The sequence below is a fragment of the Penaeus vannamei genome, chromosome 13 (assembly GCF_042767895.1).
Source record: "Penaeus vannamei isolate JL-2024 chromosome 13, ASM4276789v1, whole genome shotgun sequence".
Classification (NCBI taxonomy): Eukaryota; Metazoa; Arthropoda; class Malacostraca; order Decapoda; family Penaeidae; genus Penaeus; species Penaeus vannamei.
The window spans coordinates 42,767,748-42,783,143 of record NC_091561.1 but is presented as its reverse complement, the minus strand read 5'-3'; the positions used below and the strand labels follow the sequence as shown (position 1 = coordinate 42,783,143).

The following is a 15,396-nucleotide window of genomic DNA, read 5'->3' as shown; positions in this document are numbered from 1 at the left end:
TGTGTGAGTGTGTCTGTGCATGTGTGTGTGTGTGTGTGTGTGTGTGTGTGTGTGTGTGTGTGTGTGTGTGTGTGTGTGTGTGTGTGTGTGTGTGGGTGTGTGTGTGTGTGTCCTCTGTTGTAGACTGTGACCTTTCCTTGACCTTTTGACAACCATTTCTTCTGATGATTCTTCGAGCGATGAAGCGCCGGCAATTGATCAGATGTTGTCGAAGGAGACGCCAGTGAAGGTGAGGGAACGGCCGGGCGGTCGAAGGTGAGGGAACGGCCGGGCGGTTGAAGGTGAGGGAACGGCCGGGCGGTTGAAGGTGAGGGAACGAGGGAGGAGCGGTCGAAGGTGAGGGAACGGCTGGGCGGTTGAAGGTGAGGGAACGGCTGGGCGGTTGAAGGTGAGGGAACGGCTGGGCGGTTGAAGGTGAGGGAACGGCCGGGCGGTTGAAGGTGAGGGAACGGCTGGGCGGTTGAAGGTGAGGGAACGGCTGGGCGGTTGAAGGTGAGGGAACGGCCGGGCGGTTGAAGGTGAGGGAACGAGGGAGGAGCGGTCGAAGGTGAGGGAACGGCCGGGCGGTTGAAGGTGAGGGAACGGCCGGGCGGTTGAAGGTGAGGGAACGGCCGGGCGGTCGAAGGTGAGGGAACGGCCGGGCGGTTGAAGGTGAGGGAACGGCCGGGCGGTCGAAGGTGAGGGAACGGCCGGGCGGTTGAAGGTGAGGGAACGGCCGGGCGGTTGAAGGTGAGGGAACGGCCGGGCGGTTGAAGGTGAGGGAACGGCCGGGCGGTCGAAGGTGAGGGAACGGCCGGGCGGTTGAAGGTGAGGGAACGGCCGGGCGGTCGAAGGTGAGGGAACGGCCGGGCGGTTGAAGGTGAGGGAACAGCCGGGCGGTGGAAGGTGAGGGAACGAGGGAGGTCGAAGGTGAGGGAACGGCCGGGCGGTCGAAGGTGAGGGAACGGCCGGGCGGTTGAAGGTGAGGGAACGGCCGGGCGGTTGAAGGTGAGGGAACGGCCGGGCGGTTGAAGGTGAGGGAACGGCCGGGCGGTTGAAGGTGAGGGAACGGCCGGGCGGTTGAAGGTGAGGGAACGGCCGGGCGGTCGAAGGTGAGGGAACGGCCGGGCGGTTGAAGGTGAGGGAACGGCTGGGCGGTTGAAGGTGAGGGAACGGCCGGGCGGTTGAAGGTGAGGGAACGGCCGGGCGGTTGAAGGTGAGGGAACGGCCGGGCGGTCGAAGGTGAGGGAACGGCCGGGCGGTCGAAGGTGAGGGAACGGCCGGGCGGTCGAAGGTGAGGGAACGGCCGGGCGGTCGAAGGTGAGGGAACGGCCGGGCGGTCGAAGGTGAGGGAACGGCCGGGCGGGTGAAGGTGAGGGAACGGCCGGGCGGTCGAAGGTGAGGGAACGAGGGAGGAGCGGTCGAAGGTGAGGGAACGGCCGGGCGGTTGAAGGTGAGGGAACGGCCGGGCGGTCGAAGGTGAGGGAACGGCCGGGCGGTTGAAGGTGAGGGAACGGCCGGGCGGTTGAAGGTGAGGGAACGAGGGAGGAGCGGTCGAAGGTGAGGGAACGGCCGGGCGGTTGAAGGTGAGGGAACGGCCGGGCGGTCGAAGGTGAGGGAACGGCCGGGCGGTCGAAGGTGAGGGAACGGCCGGGCGGTCGAAGGTGAGGGAACGAGGGAGGAGCGGTTGAAGGTGAGGGAACGGCCGGGCGGTTGAAGGTGAGGGAACGGCCGGGCGGTCGAAGGTGAGGGAACGGCCGGGCGGTCGAAGGTGAGGGAACGGCCGGGCGGGTGAAGGTGAGGGAACGGCCGGGCGGGTGAAGGTGAGGGAACGGCCGGGCGGTTGAAGGTGAGGGAACGAGGGAGGAGCGGTCGAAGGTGAGGGAACGGCCGGGCGGTCGAAGGTGAGGGAACGGCCGGGCGGGTGAAGGTGAGGGAACGGCCGGGCGGTCGAAGGTGAGGGAACGAGGGAGGAGCGGTCGAAGGTGAGGGAACGGCCGGGCGGTTGAAGGTGAGGGAACGGCCGGGCGGTCGAAGGTGAGGGAACGGCCGGGCGGTCGAAGGTGAGGGAACGGCCGGGCGGTTGAAGGTGAGGGAACGGCCGGGCGGTTGAAGGTGAGGGAACGGCCGGGCGGTCGAAGGTGAGGGAACGGCCGGGCGGTCGAAGGTGAGGGAACGGCCGGGCGGTCGAAGGTGAGGGAACGGCCGGGCGGTCGAAGGTGAGGGAACGGCCGGGCGGTCGAAGGTGAGGGAACGGCCGGGCGGTCGAAGGTGAGGGAACGGCCGGGCGGTCGAAGGTGAGGGAACGGCCGGGCGGTCGAAGGTGAGGGAACGGCCGGGCGGTCGAAGGTGAGGGAACGGCCGGGCGGTCGAAGGTGAGGGAACGGCCGGGCGGTCGAAGGTGAGGGAACGGCCGGGCGGTCGAAGGTGAGGGAACGGCCGGGCGGTCGAAGGTGAGGGAACGGCCGGGCGGTCGAAGGTGAGGGAACGGCCGGGCGGTCGAAGGTGAGGGAACGGCCGGGCGGTCGAAGGTGAGGGAACGGCCGGGCGGTCGAAGGTGAGGGAACGGCCGGGCGGTCGAAGGTGAGGGAACGGCCGGGCGGTCGAAGGTGAGGGAACGGCCGGGCGGTCGAAGGTGAGGGAACGGCCGGGCGGTCGAAGGTGAGGGAACGGCCGGGCGGTCGAAGGTGAGGGAACGGCCGGGCGGTCGAAGGTGAGGGAACGGCCGGGCGGTTGAAGGTGAGGGAACGGCCGGGCGGTTGAAGGTGAGGGAACGAGGGAGGAGCGGTCGAAGGTGAGGGAACGGCCGGGCGGTTGAAGGTGAGGGAACGGCCGGGCGGTCGAAGGTGAGGGAACGGCCGGGCGGTCGAAGGTGAGGGAACGGCCGGGCGGGTGAAGGTGAGGGAACGGCCGGGCGGTTGAAGGTGAGGGAACGGCCGGGCGGTTGAAGGTGAGGGAACGGCCGGGCGGTCGAAGGTGAGGGAACGGCCGGGCGGTCGAAGGTGAGGGAACGGCCGGGCGGTTGAAGGTGAGGGAACGGCCGGGCGGTCGAAGGTGAGGGAACGGCCGGGCGGTTGAAGGTGAGGGAACGGCCGGGCGGTCGAAGGTGAGGGAACGGCCGGGCGGTCGAAGGTGAGGGAACGGCCGGGCGGGTGAAGGTGAGGGAACGGCCGGGCGGTTGAAGGTGAGGGAACGGCCGGGCGGTTGAAGGTGAGGGAACGGCCGGGCGGTTGAAGGTGAGGGAACGAGGGAGGAGCGGTCGAAGGTGAGGGAACGGCCGGGCGGTTGAAGGTGAGGGAACGGCCGGGCGGTCGAAGGTGAGGGAACGGCCGGGCGGTCGAAGGTGAGGGAACGGCCGGGCGGTTGAAGGTGAGGGAACGGCCGGGCGGTCGAAGGTGAGGGAACGGCCGGGCGGTCGAAGGTGAGGGAACGGCTGGGCGGTCGAAGGTGAGGGAACGGCCGGGCGGTTGAAGGTGAGGGAACGGCCGGGCGGTTGAAGGTGAGGGAACGGCCGGGCGGTCGAAGGTGAGGGAACGGCCGGGCGGGTGAAGGTGAGGGAACGGCCGGGCGGTCGAAGGTGAGGGAACGGCCGGGCGGTTGAAGGTGAGGGAACGGCCGGGCGGTCGAAGGTGAGGGAACGGCCGGGCGGGTGAAGGTGAGGGAACGGCCGGGCGGGTGAAGGTGAGGGAACGGCCGGGCGGTTGAAGGTGAGGGAACGGCCGGGCGGTTGAAGGTGAGGGAACGGCCGGGCGGTTGAAGGTGAGGGAACGGCCGGGCGGTCGAAGGTGAGGGAACGGCCGGGCGGTCGAAGGTGAGGGAACGGCCGGGCGGTCGAAGGTGAGGGAACGGCCGGGCGGTTGAAGGTGAGGGAACGGCCGGGCGGGTGAAGGTGAGGGAACGGCCGGGCGGTCGAAGGTGAGGGAACGGCCGGGCGGTTGAAGGTGAGGGAACGGCCGGGCGGTCGAAGGTGAGGGAACGGCCGGGCGGTCGAAGGTGAGGGAACGGCCGGGCGGTCGAAGGTGAGGGAACGGCCGGGCGGTTGAAGGTGAGGGAACGGCCGGGCGGTCGAAGGTGAGGGAACGGCCGGGCGGTTGAAGGTGAGGGAACGGCCGGGCGGTCGAAGGTGAGGGAACGGCCGGGCGGGTGAAGGTGAGGGAACGGCCGGGCGGTTGAAGGTGAGGGAACGGCCGGGCGGTCGAAGGTGAGGGAACGGCCGGGCGGTTGAAGGTGAGGGAACGGCCGGGCGGTCGAAGGTGAGGGAACGGCCGGGCGGTTGAAGGTGAGGGAACGGCCGGGCGGGTGAAGGTGAGGGAACGGCCGGGCGGGTGAAGGTGAGGGAACGGCCGGGCGGGTGAAGGTGAGGGAACGGCCGGGCGGTCGAAGGTGAGGGAACGGCCGGGCGGTTGAAGGTGAGGGAACGGCCGGGCGGTTGAAGGTGAGGGAACGGCCGGGCGGTTGAAGGTGAGGGAACGGCCGGGCGGTCGAAGGTGAGGGAACGGCCGGGCGGTCGAAGGTGAGGGAACGGCCGGGCGGGTGAAGGTGAGGGAACGGCCGGGCGGTTGAAGGTGAGGGAACGGCCGGGCGGTTGAAGGTGAGGGAACGGCCGGGCGGTCGAAGGTGAGGGAACGGCCGGGCGGTCGAAGGTGAGGGAACGGCCGGGCGGTCGAAGGTGAGGGAACGGCCGGGCGGTCGAAGGTGAGGGAACGGCCGGGCGGTCGAAGGTGAGGGAACGGCCGGGCGGTCGAAGGTGAGGGAACGGCCGGGCGGTCGAAGGTGAGGGAACGGCCGGGCGGTTGAAGGTGAGGGAACGGCCGGGCGGTCGAAGGTGAGGGAACGGCCGGGCGGTCGAAGGTGAGGGAACGGCCGGGCGGTTGAAGGTGAGGGAACGGCCGGGCGGTTGAAGGTGAGGGAACGGCCGGGCGGTCGAAGGTGAGGGAACGGCCGGGCGGTCGAAGGTGAGGGAACGGCCGGGCGGTCGAAGGTGAGGGAACGGCCGGGCGGTCGAAGGTGAGGGAACGGCCGGGCGGTCGAAGGTGAGGGAACGGCCGGGCGGTCGAAGGTGAGGGAACGGCCGGGCGGTCGAAGGTGAGGGAACGGCCGGGCGGTCGAAGGTGAGGGAACGGCCGGGCGGTCGAAGGTGAGGGAACGGCCGGGCGGTCGAAGGTGAGGGAACGGCCGGGCGGTCGAAGGTGAGGGAACGGCCGGGCGGTCGAAGGTGAGGGAACGGCCGGGCGGTCGAAGGTGAGGGAACGGCCGGGCGGTCGAAGGTGAGGGAACGGCCGGGCGGTCGAAGGTGAGGGAACGGCCGGGCGGTCGAAGGTGAGGGAACGGCCGGGCGGTCGAAGGTGAGGGAACGGCCGGGCGGTCGAAGGTGAGGGAACGGCCGGGCGGTCGAAGGTGAGGGAACGGCCGGGCGGTCGAAGGTGAGGGAACGGCCGGGCGGTTGAAGGTGAGGGAACGGCTGGGCGGTCGAAGGTGAGGGAACGGCCGGGCGGTCGAAGGTGAGGGAACGGCCGGGCGGTCGAAGGTGAGGGAACGGCCGGGCGGTCGAAGGTGAGGGAACGGCCGGGCGGTCGAAGGTGAGGGAACGGCCGGGCGGTCGAAGGTGAGGGAACGGCCGGGCGGTCGAAGGTGAGGGAACGGCCGGGCGGTCGAAGGTGAGGGAACGGCCGGGCGGTCGAAGGTGAGGGAACGGCTGGGCGGTCGAAGGTGAGGGAACGGCTGGGCGGTCGAAGGTGAGGGAACGGCCGGGCGGTCGAAGGTGAGGGAACGGCCGGGCGGTCGAAGGTGAGGGAACGGCTGGGCGGTCGAAGGTGAGGGAACGGCTGGGCGGTCGAAGGTGAGGGAACGGCTGGGCGGTCGAAGGTGAGGGAACGGCTGGGCGGTCGAAGGTGAGGGAACGGCTGGGCGGTCGAAGGTGAGGGAACGAGGGAGGAGCGGAGGGCGTTCCGTCGGGTCTGTGGCGGTTTTTTTGGGCGCGTGTTTGTTTGTGTGGTCGTTCGTTGGTACGGTTCGGTTTGTTTTGGTCTGTGTAGGTCTGCTTTTTATTTGTTTTGTTTGTTCATTTATTTGCTTGTTTGTTTTTTGTTCACTTATTTGTTTGTGTATTTGTTCATTTATTCGTATATATGTATGTATGTTAAGTGCATATTAATGTATGACTAGTAATTCTGTTTTTGTTTTTGTTTTTTATTTGGTAATTTTGTTTATTAATTGATTCATTGATTTGAATTTGTTTATTTTTTATTTATTTGTTTATGTTGCGCGTAGAGTCAGTGCGAGGACGTGATAGGGCGAGAGAGAAGGAAAGACAGGTGGGCGTGTGGGCGCCGAAGGAATGAGAACAGGTGGTGCTGACGAGACCGCGGGGCTGAGGTCGAGGTTGTACAGCGTGTGAACAGGTCATGTACAGGGGCGCTGAGGTCGAGGTTGTACAGCGTGTGAACAGGTCATGTACAGGGGCGCTGAGGACAGGTTGTGCACAGGAGCCAGTGTGCACAGGGAGAAAGCAGCGCGCACAGGGAGAAAGAGTTAGGACAGGGAGAAAGCAGCACGCACAGGGAGAAAGAGTTAGGACAGGGAGAAAGAGTTGGGACAGGCGGGCGCAGTTTCGACAGCGGTGTGGAAGCCAGTCGTTGCAGGAAAGGCAGTTAAAAATAGAATGCGATGGAGGTATGGGTGCGCTTAGGAGATGTAGAGGAACTAGGGTGTGGGTGTTCGTGGTGTACTGGGAGGCGTGGGAATTGAAAGGGAGCACGTGGTGTACAGTGCACGGGCGGGGTTGAGGGGGGGGGAAGATTGTACACCTAACAGGCGAGACGGCAACACCACCACCGCCACACCGGCCGCGTGTTTTAGAGGCAGACACTCGGTCGCTCTTGACTTATTGATCACCGTCGGGGTGTCTGGCCGTCAGTCTGGCCGTCCACAAGACCTCCACATTGCAGACCAACGCAGCGGGGATTTCTTGGCCGTCGAGGGAGCGAGCGAGGTCTATAGAGTTACGTAAATCTTGGAGGGGGGGGGGGCGTGTCCTTGCGTCAGGAATGCGCGCCCGGGCGGACTTCGCTCTCGATGTTATTTCGCGTGTGTGGCTTGGCATTTTTTTTTTTCTTCTTCTTCTCGCTGTACTTTTGTATTGATTGGCAGTGCTCTTTTCTTTAGGGTTGATAATGTCTTTGTTGCATTTCTTTCTTCCATATATTTAAAGACATTGCCATTTCTTCCAAGACGATGAGCATTTAAAATTCTGCTGTCGGCAGCTGTTCTTCACAAAGGCCAACAATTTTTAGCCTCGTGTGGTATGGCAAGGTAGTGATTGAACTCGTTCCTCAATTGACGATGGAGCGCATGCTCTTATCTTACAAGAATCACACGTGCTGGTGGTGACTCACCACGCCCCGACCCTTTTAAATACGGGAGAATTAAATATCCGATTGTTCTGATGTCTTTCCCTTGTGCAGACCGATGTACATCTGTCCTTTAAATCACCTTTCTCTTCCTTTTATAAACTTTACTCTGGACGTTGGCCTTATTTTAGCCCAGTTCTAAGCACGACATGAAGCAGGAAATTCCCTTCCTCTCCTGTGTTTACGTGCTATAAACAGCGGCTGGAACAAAGGCGTCTGTGGCCCATCAACCGACGTCGCTTTCTGGGATGGCTTCGTCCTCGTGGGATAGGCGCTGGGATGGAGTGACGTGCTTTCGATAATGCGGCGTTTGTGGCTGATTTGATGCAGCTTATGGTTATGGAAACTCATTTTAGTTTAGTGTGTGATTTGTTTTTATTTCGGTCGTGTTATATTAGAGTTTGATTATTGATTAAGAAGGCATAGATAGATGCGCTAGAATCTAGAGCAGGATTTTCCAACCTGGGGGCCACGGGGTACTCCTCTCCCCGGGGGACCGAGGAGCAATGTGAAAATTATGACGTCGAATTAAAACGAATTTTACATATAACGCATTAGTCCCTACTTTTAATTATCTCTCGAAAATGAATCGGAGTCATTAAGTGTTCTTGTACTACAGATTTTGACACCAGTACGTTCTTCGTGTGAAATGTGAATCCGAAAAGATGACAGACACTGACGGGGCCATGGAGGGTTTCGCGTATGGGTCGGAGGAGGGGAAAGGCTGGGGGAATTATGGTCGTCATTATCATTGCCATCACCACCACCACCACCATCATCATCATCATCATCATCATCATCATCATCATCATCAAACATCATCGTCACCCTCATCACCACCACCACCACCACTATCACCATAATCACCCTCATCATCACCACCACCACGACCATGACCATCATCATCATCAGCTTCATTATATGATAGACCAACAATCCATCGTTCGACCATTGACTACGTTCGGGTTCCAAGACATGTTGATATAAAAGGAAGTTTCAGAAACGCCAACGATGGTGATGAAACGGTGTTGCCGTGTGCGGATTCTGGCGTCAGGGGGCGGGGGGTGGGGGGGGGCGGGGGGGGTGATGCCATGGGTACAGAACATGATACCCTGGACGAAGGACGTCTGCAGCGGTGCGGGTTGTAGGTGAAGTTGTCATGGCACGTGGGCTGGCGTGCGGGAAGTGGATGAGAACGGAGGTGTGTGTGTGTGTATACATATACATGTACATATATATATATATATATATATATATATATATATATATATATATATATATATATATATATATATATATATATATATACATATACATATACATATACATATACATATACATATACATATACATATACATATACATATACATATACATATACATATACATATACATATACATTACATATACATATACATATACATATACATATACATATACATATACATTACATATACATATACATATACATTACATATACATATACATATACATATATGTATATATATATATATATATATATATATATATATATATATATATATATATATTAATAATATAATATATGACATATAATTGTTTTTTCTTTTTTTTTACTGGGGAAGGTGTATATGTTTTGTGATTTTTTTTTGTGTGTGTGTGCGTGTGTGTGTGTGTGTGTGTGTGTGTGTGTGTGTGTGTGTGTGTGTGTGTGTGTGTGTGTGTGTGTGTGTGTGTGTGTGTGTGTGTGTGCACTTGTGTATGTGTGTGTATACTTGTGTTCATGTGTGTGTGTGTGTATGTATGTGCATGTGGGTATGTGTGTGTGTACATGTGCGTGTGTGTGCTTGTGCGTGTGTGTGTGTGAGCGCACGCATTTGCATTCCTGCATGTATGTGTGTGTGTATGTGCTTGATAGGGTGTACGTGTATTCCTATATTGTATTTGTTGCGCACTTGGCATGATGGCAATCTTTTTGGTATTTGTAGCAAAATATTACTAAGGTCTGGAAAAGGAGATGCCAAACTTTAGAATAACAAAATGATTCATGATTATCACATTATTCATAATGAGAGAAAGATGTGAACTCAACGGAAGGAAGGAACAGGATTATGAAATGAGAGCAAAATATGGAAGCAGACTGGAAGCACATACCATGATAGAGAAGTTTTTGATGGGTGAAAGAAAATAACTAGAAATAAAGACCTGAAAAGATGCTGTAGTAATGCATTCCGTCAGACGGCAGTGTGCCATTGCTTCCCTCTTTAGTGCCTTTGTATGGCATTTCTTGAATATTTTATCTCCAGCTCTGAACTGAAGTTAATTTTCCTTTTAATTGTTATAGTGTTTTAAATTCCGTCTGATGCGAGTTACAGGCCTGCTTAAAGTAGAATTTTTATTGTCACTCGTATTCTTATGAGGTTTCATTTTGTTATTCCGGCTCTACTGTTAAGGATTTCTTTTTGCTTCAACTGAATTTTGACATTTCACTACACTTAATTTATATATATAAAGAATATAATTCTGTTCTGTAGTAATGTACAGGTGTATACTTCAAACGTTTTACCTGAAAATATTGTTGCTTCCATCAAAATGCTTAATGTATATTTTCTTTCAGAGGAGCTTCATTTTCTTCCACCTTAGACTTTTAATAGGGTTATCAAATGAGTGAATGGATATGAGAATTGCCTCAGATACCTCAGTACTTTAACATTTGATTAATGTAATAATTACAGCAAACAGATTTTTTAGCAGTACTTTTACATAGAGTGAAATGAAAGATGAATACTTTGTAATATAATGTCTTTTCTCTCTCCTTCAGCACCTGCACCATCCTCTGTGATGTCCATGTTAGGCACAAAATGCATTGACAAGAACTACAAGAACACTCAGTGGTACTGGAGTCGCGGAAAGCAGCCATGCAAAAGCATTGGTGACTTCGACAGCCCCATCGTTGAGGAGCAGATGATCAGTGCCAATCACATCATCTTCAGTTTCCAGGTAGGTCGGTTGCCTCTGTTAGTGCAGGATGGTTGAGGACTATGAAAGACTATGGTAGTCCTTGAAATGGTCCTTATACTCTTAACTCATCATGATGAAGAAAGGTCGAGCTGTCTGCAAGGAATTCAGATAGGCTTTATGATTATAGGAAGAATGATAGAGGTGATATTTTGCTAGACTTTTGGTAGCTGTTATGACATGTAGTCTATCTTTGCAAAAATATGATTCATGTATATTCTAATTTGGAATATTCATAGAATGCCTTGGCTGTTTCTTGGCTTTTATAGATATATGATTATTGTTGCAAAAATCTGAACTTATTTCCTTTGATTTGCTATTTTATTCTTGTCGTCATATGTAGGTATCACTCGCTTTGAGAAGTGTCTAAAAAAGAATCGCAGTCATTGCCCATGTTGAAAGGGGGGTGAACAAGAATTAGATATTTCACATGCTGGAAATGCAATTGCCACTTTTTAGAGACACATAAATCTAATTAAGACTGGATATCAATACATTAACTTTTTTTTAAGTGATTAGAATGTTCGTGTGTCCTATGTTTTACTTTAACTGGAAGTAAAAGTTGAAAAAAAGGTTTATTCTCATCAGAATATATGGCAGATCTGTTACCATATGCATATGTACTGTCTATAGGTAGGAAGAAATTGTAATTAATTCTATGTTAAAAAAAAAGTAGAATTGAGAGAAAATATGTAAGAAAACACTTCAGCAAGACTCCATATGGTTTAGAGAATTTAAATGATATATTTTTCCTAGAATTGATCTCTGTATATTAATTTGACTACAGAATGATAAGAACTGAGGGTAGCTCCATGGAACTTGGCAGAACAGAATTGTTAATGAATAGTTTGAAGAGATTACAAGTGTCCTATAATGAGTTCTGTGCCTGCAGATTCCTATTCCTAAGGATGGCTATCCCCTGGACTATTCCCGCTGGCAACAGAACCTAATTGCAATGCTGCATCTGGATATTCTCTATGATGATGAGGATGAAGTGGGTAAGTGCCGTCCATGTTTTTAGCTCCAGCTTTACTTTGAGTATTTTTCTTTTGTTTGTAGGCTGTTGTTTAAGCAATTCATATTTATTGTTTGCCAAATTCAGGTAGAAGTTTCAGTGAAAGTGTTTGCCTCTAAAGGGAAAAATAATAGCTCTGTTTTGCCTTGACAGCACCAGATGCCGTGATGACCCTAGATGCTCGCTTGGGCTACAGCAATCGGGGCGATCCAGAGGGACAGTGGACAGAATATGCCTCGTCTGTTGAGCAGCGGCATTTAGACTGTTGTATTGAACAGAAAAAGCCAGGTTACATGTATAATTGCTCGCATGTGCCGCTCTTTGAACTGGGATCTCTACACCATGACTTCTATCTCTTGAATGTCCGTCTGCCAGTGGACATGTTAGATACATCCGAAAAAACTGGTATGAACACAAAACTCGGCCACATCAATGACATGTGGGTTGCGGTAAGTTTGAAGGCCAAACCCCCATCAGTAGGGGTTCAGGCATGTAATAACATTTGTATTATACAGATGCTAATGTAGACACTTTGTTGAATGAGATTTAAGAATGGACATTTATGGAATATATTTATGCATGCAATCATTTTTAGAAAAAAAAAAGTCTGGAAAATGCTTATTCTTATAGTTATAGTTGTTACAATATTACACATCGTAAGAATATGATTGATGATATATCATGTGATTCTTGTATACGTCAGTTGAACAACTGCCTTTGGAAATCTTTCAGTGTCTCAGTAGCATATACAGTTAGTTGAACCAAGTACAACAATATAGATTACATTCCTCAGCCAGATGTGCTATAAGGAATAATCAGTTTTAGAATGAAATGGTAAAATCAAATTGGAAATGAATGATGATTCCACAAGCAAAGAAGGCAATAGTTTGACTTGGTATGAAACAACTGTACTTTCAAAGACACTCCTGTATTTTTTAATTTACTAATTGAGCATTTTCTATTTCTTTCAGTTCATCCACCAAAATGGAGGGTTCACCAAAGTGTGGGTGTCCCTCAAGACCATCTTCTTCCCGATTATCGTGGCCATCATGGTCTGGTTCTGGCGTCGCATCTCGCAGCTTTCCCGTCCACCAGCACTCTTAGAGTACATGCTGATGGTGCTCGGTGCTGCTCTCACACTACTGAATTGTAAGTCTGTCTGTAATCTGAGCTAAAGAAAAAATTTAAATATTAGCATGGATGAATTAGTAGATAGTTATTACATATTGAATTTTATTTATGAGATAATTAATATGTGTATTATATATGAGATAATTATTCTTAGTTATAATTGATTATTCATTATTATTGATTATGATGTGATTATTGTCATTGTAATTATTTACCTATTGGATCTGGGTGTCATAGGCATCTGATCATGAAAAAAATTGGCAGAGGGTTTTGGTGATGGGAATGTCTCACCCACCATAGGTTATTGTTGAGGTGTATTCATTGTGACAAATGTAGGAAAGGCATGAATGAGATTGAATATCTTCACAATAAAAGAGATGCAGGTTTCAGTTGTAACTTTGTCAGAAATACATAATAAGTATTTTTGATGAGGCTGTTGTTGCTAAATGGTGGGCCACTAAGACATCTCACCATGAGTTAAGAATGATTCAGTGGCCCTTTTAGAACTGGCTCTTGCATTACTTCCAGTAGGCAAGCTTGGGAGAGTGCCAGCTCTAGGGATGAACCTATTCCTGACCACCATTATCAGTGGTATAGAAAATTGAATAATGCAAAAATCTTTTTTAAATTATGCAAATAACATAATGTTATCAATTGTAACTGTTATTGCACAGAGTGTAAACTACCTGGAGAGATAATTTGGTGTCTGCTCACCAAAAACAGTCAATTATTGTGGGGAGAAAAACACACAATGCACAAACTAGATTTATTGGCTTCTCTTTCAATAAATCTAGTTTTTGCATTGTGGGTTTTTCTACCATAGTATCAACACGGTAGAGTGTTTTCTCCATTCAGTCAATTATTATTATGATACATTATAATGAATGACAAATATAGATGTCAGAAAATGGCAAAACTGCAAAATTGTGTCAGCAGAAGATCTAATAGCATTGCAAAGAGTAGAGAAGGAGTCTTGAAACCACACTCATGTTCATTTGGTCTGGGCCTACAAGTCACACACGTGAGAGAGGTACCACTGAAGTATGTTCAATGGCCAGGTTTTGGTCTAAAGTGTGAGGTATAAAGCACCATATCCAATGGGTCAACATCCATTAATTATTATTAATCACCACCACCATCATTAGCATCAGCATCAACCTGAATCTGGATGAATTACTTTCAGGTCCACTGGAGTACCTGACCTTAGCATTCGACTGCCCGTGGATGACTGTGGTCAGTGACATCAGGCAGGGACTTTTCTATGCCTCCCTGCTCTCATTTTGGCTTATCTTTGCTGGTGAACATCTGATGGTGGGTAATACAGAGATCATCACCCCCCCCCCCCAAAAAAAAAAAAATAGATTGTCAATAACAGTAACTAAAAATATTTGCATAGGCTTTCATTGTGAATATAGATTAACAAGCATATTCTCACATTGGTACACATTTGCAAAGATACATATTCCTTGTTACACACAGATACTCAAAGACACTTGAATGCACCCATATAGTTGTGTGTGCACAAACATAGACACATACTGACAGACACATGAAAACACACATGTACAGACACACACACAACCCAAACTCACACGTGTGTGTGTGTGTGTGTGTGTGTGTGTGTGTGTGCTTATGTGTTTGGCCTACATGTGTGTGTAGATAGGTTAAAAAATGTTCAGAATAGGTGTGTCATGTTTATGTAATATAAAATAATACAAAAGTATGTTGAATTATACTGTGCATATTGAAATTATCTGAGTATAGTATTGGCATCACATGTTATGTAAATAATTTTGAATGGAGTACAGTTTGTAAGCATGGTTTGACCTGAGATTCCCTTACCATAAAATAGCATGCAGTGTTAAGGTTGTTGAAAGACTAACAACAAAATATTCAACACCTCTTGTTTTTGCTCTTCTCTTTCTCGGTGGCTGATGACGACCTTGGCAGATTGCGGTAAGATCCTTGCTTTTGGCGAATTTTATTCCCTTTTTCCACCCTTTTACAGCATCATGGTGTGTGTGTGTGTGTGTGTGTGTGTGTGTGTGTGTGTGTGTGTGTGTGTGTGTGTGTGTGTGTGTGTGTGTGTGTGTGTGTGTGTGCACGTGCGTGCGTGCGTGCATGTGTGTGAGTGTGCGTGTGTGTGTGCGCGTGTGTATTTGCTTGATTGGTTATGCTGAATTTTGTTATCCTATTCATGTGGCAAAGGGTTAGTTTACAATTTTTATTTTGATTCAGTCCACCTAAACTCTTGAAACATTGCATCATAGATTGCATTACCTAAATGGTGAGATAAACTTAAGGACAGCTTGGGATATCTGGCTTTCAGTACCTTCTCTAGGTCCCTTCCCATTCTTCCTCTTCTTCATCCACTTCTTTTTCTTTTTGTTCTTCATTTTCCTCTTCTTCTTCTCTTGTGCATTTTACCCGTTGGGTTAGAATATGGCACTAAAATATTTGCTTTCTTCAAGTTTCGTCAGTGGATTTATGATAAGTAAATATGTCGACTATTAGCCTATTTGTGTTTTCTTGTAGCAGAGCCTGAATAATTTGAAAAAAATCAAGTTGGTGATTTGACAATGATCAGTGAATGAAATGATACTAAAATTTTGAAATTGTTTACCCTCTTGATGGAAAACAAAATGGATAATTCATGATCCTCTGCTGTTTCCTCAGGATGACATTGAGCGTAACCGCATTCGTGTCTATTGGCGTCACCTGAGTGCTGTCCTCGGAGGGTGTCTGTGTCTCTTCATCTTCGATATGTGTGAACGTGGAGTGCAGCTGCGCAATCCCTTCTATTCCATCTGGGCAACAGAAATTGGAACTAACTTGGCTCTGGCCTTTATTATCTTGGCAGGCGTT

The 15,396-nt window shown here is 51.3% G+C and overlaps 1 protein-coding gene across 3 annotated transcripts in view; it reads left to right on the top strand.

The window, feature by feature from the left end:
- Positions 1 to 10,151: 10,151 nt before the first annotated feature.
- Positions 10,152 to 15,396, top strand: part of wls (Wnt ligand secretion mediator) — an 18,579-nt gene continuing 13,334 nt past the window's right edge. For all 3 annotated transcript variants that reach the window (XM_070129275.1, XM_070129274.1, XM_070129273.1), the window contains exons 1-6: positions 10,152 to 10,367; positions 11,278 to 11,383; positions 11,554 to 11,849; positions 12,372 to 12,549; positions 13,715 to 13,842; positions 15,208 to 15,396. The exon at positions 15,208 to 15,396 is cut by the window's right edge and continues 45 nt beyond it. In XM_070129275.1, coding sequence (XP_069985376.1) covers positions 10,167 to 10,367; positions 11,278 to 11,383; positions 11,554 to 11,849; positions 12,372 to 12,549; positions 13,715 to 13,842; positions 15,208 to 15,396 — 1,098 coding nt within the window. In that variant the 5' untranslated portion in view covers positions 10,152 to 10,166. The remainder of the gene's footprint in view (positions 10,368 to 11,277; positions 11,384 to 11,553; positions 11,850 to 12,371; positions 12,550 to 13,714; positions 13,843 to 15,207) is intronic.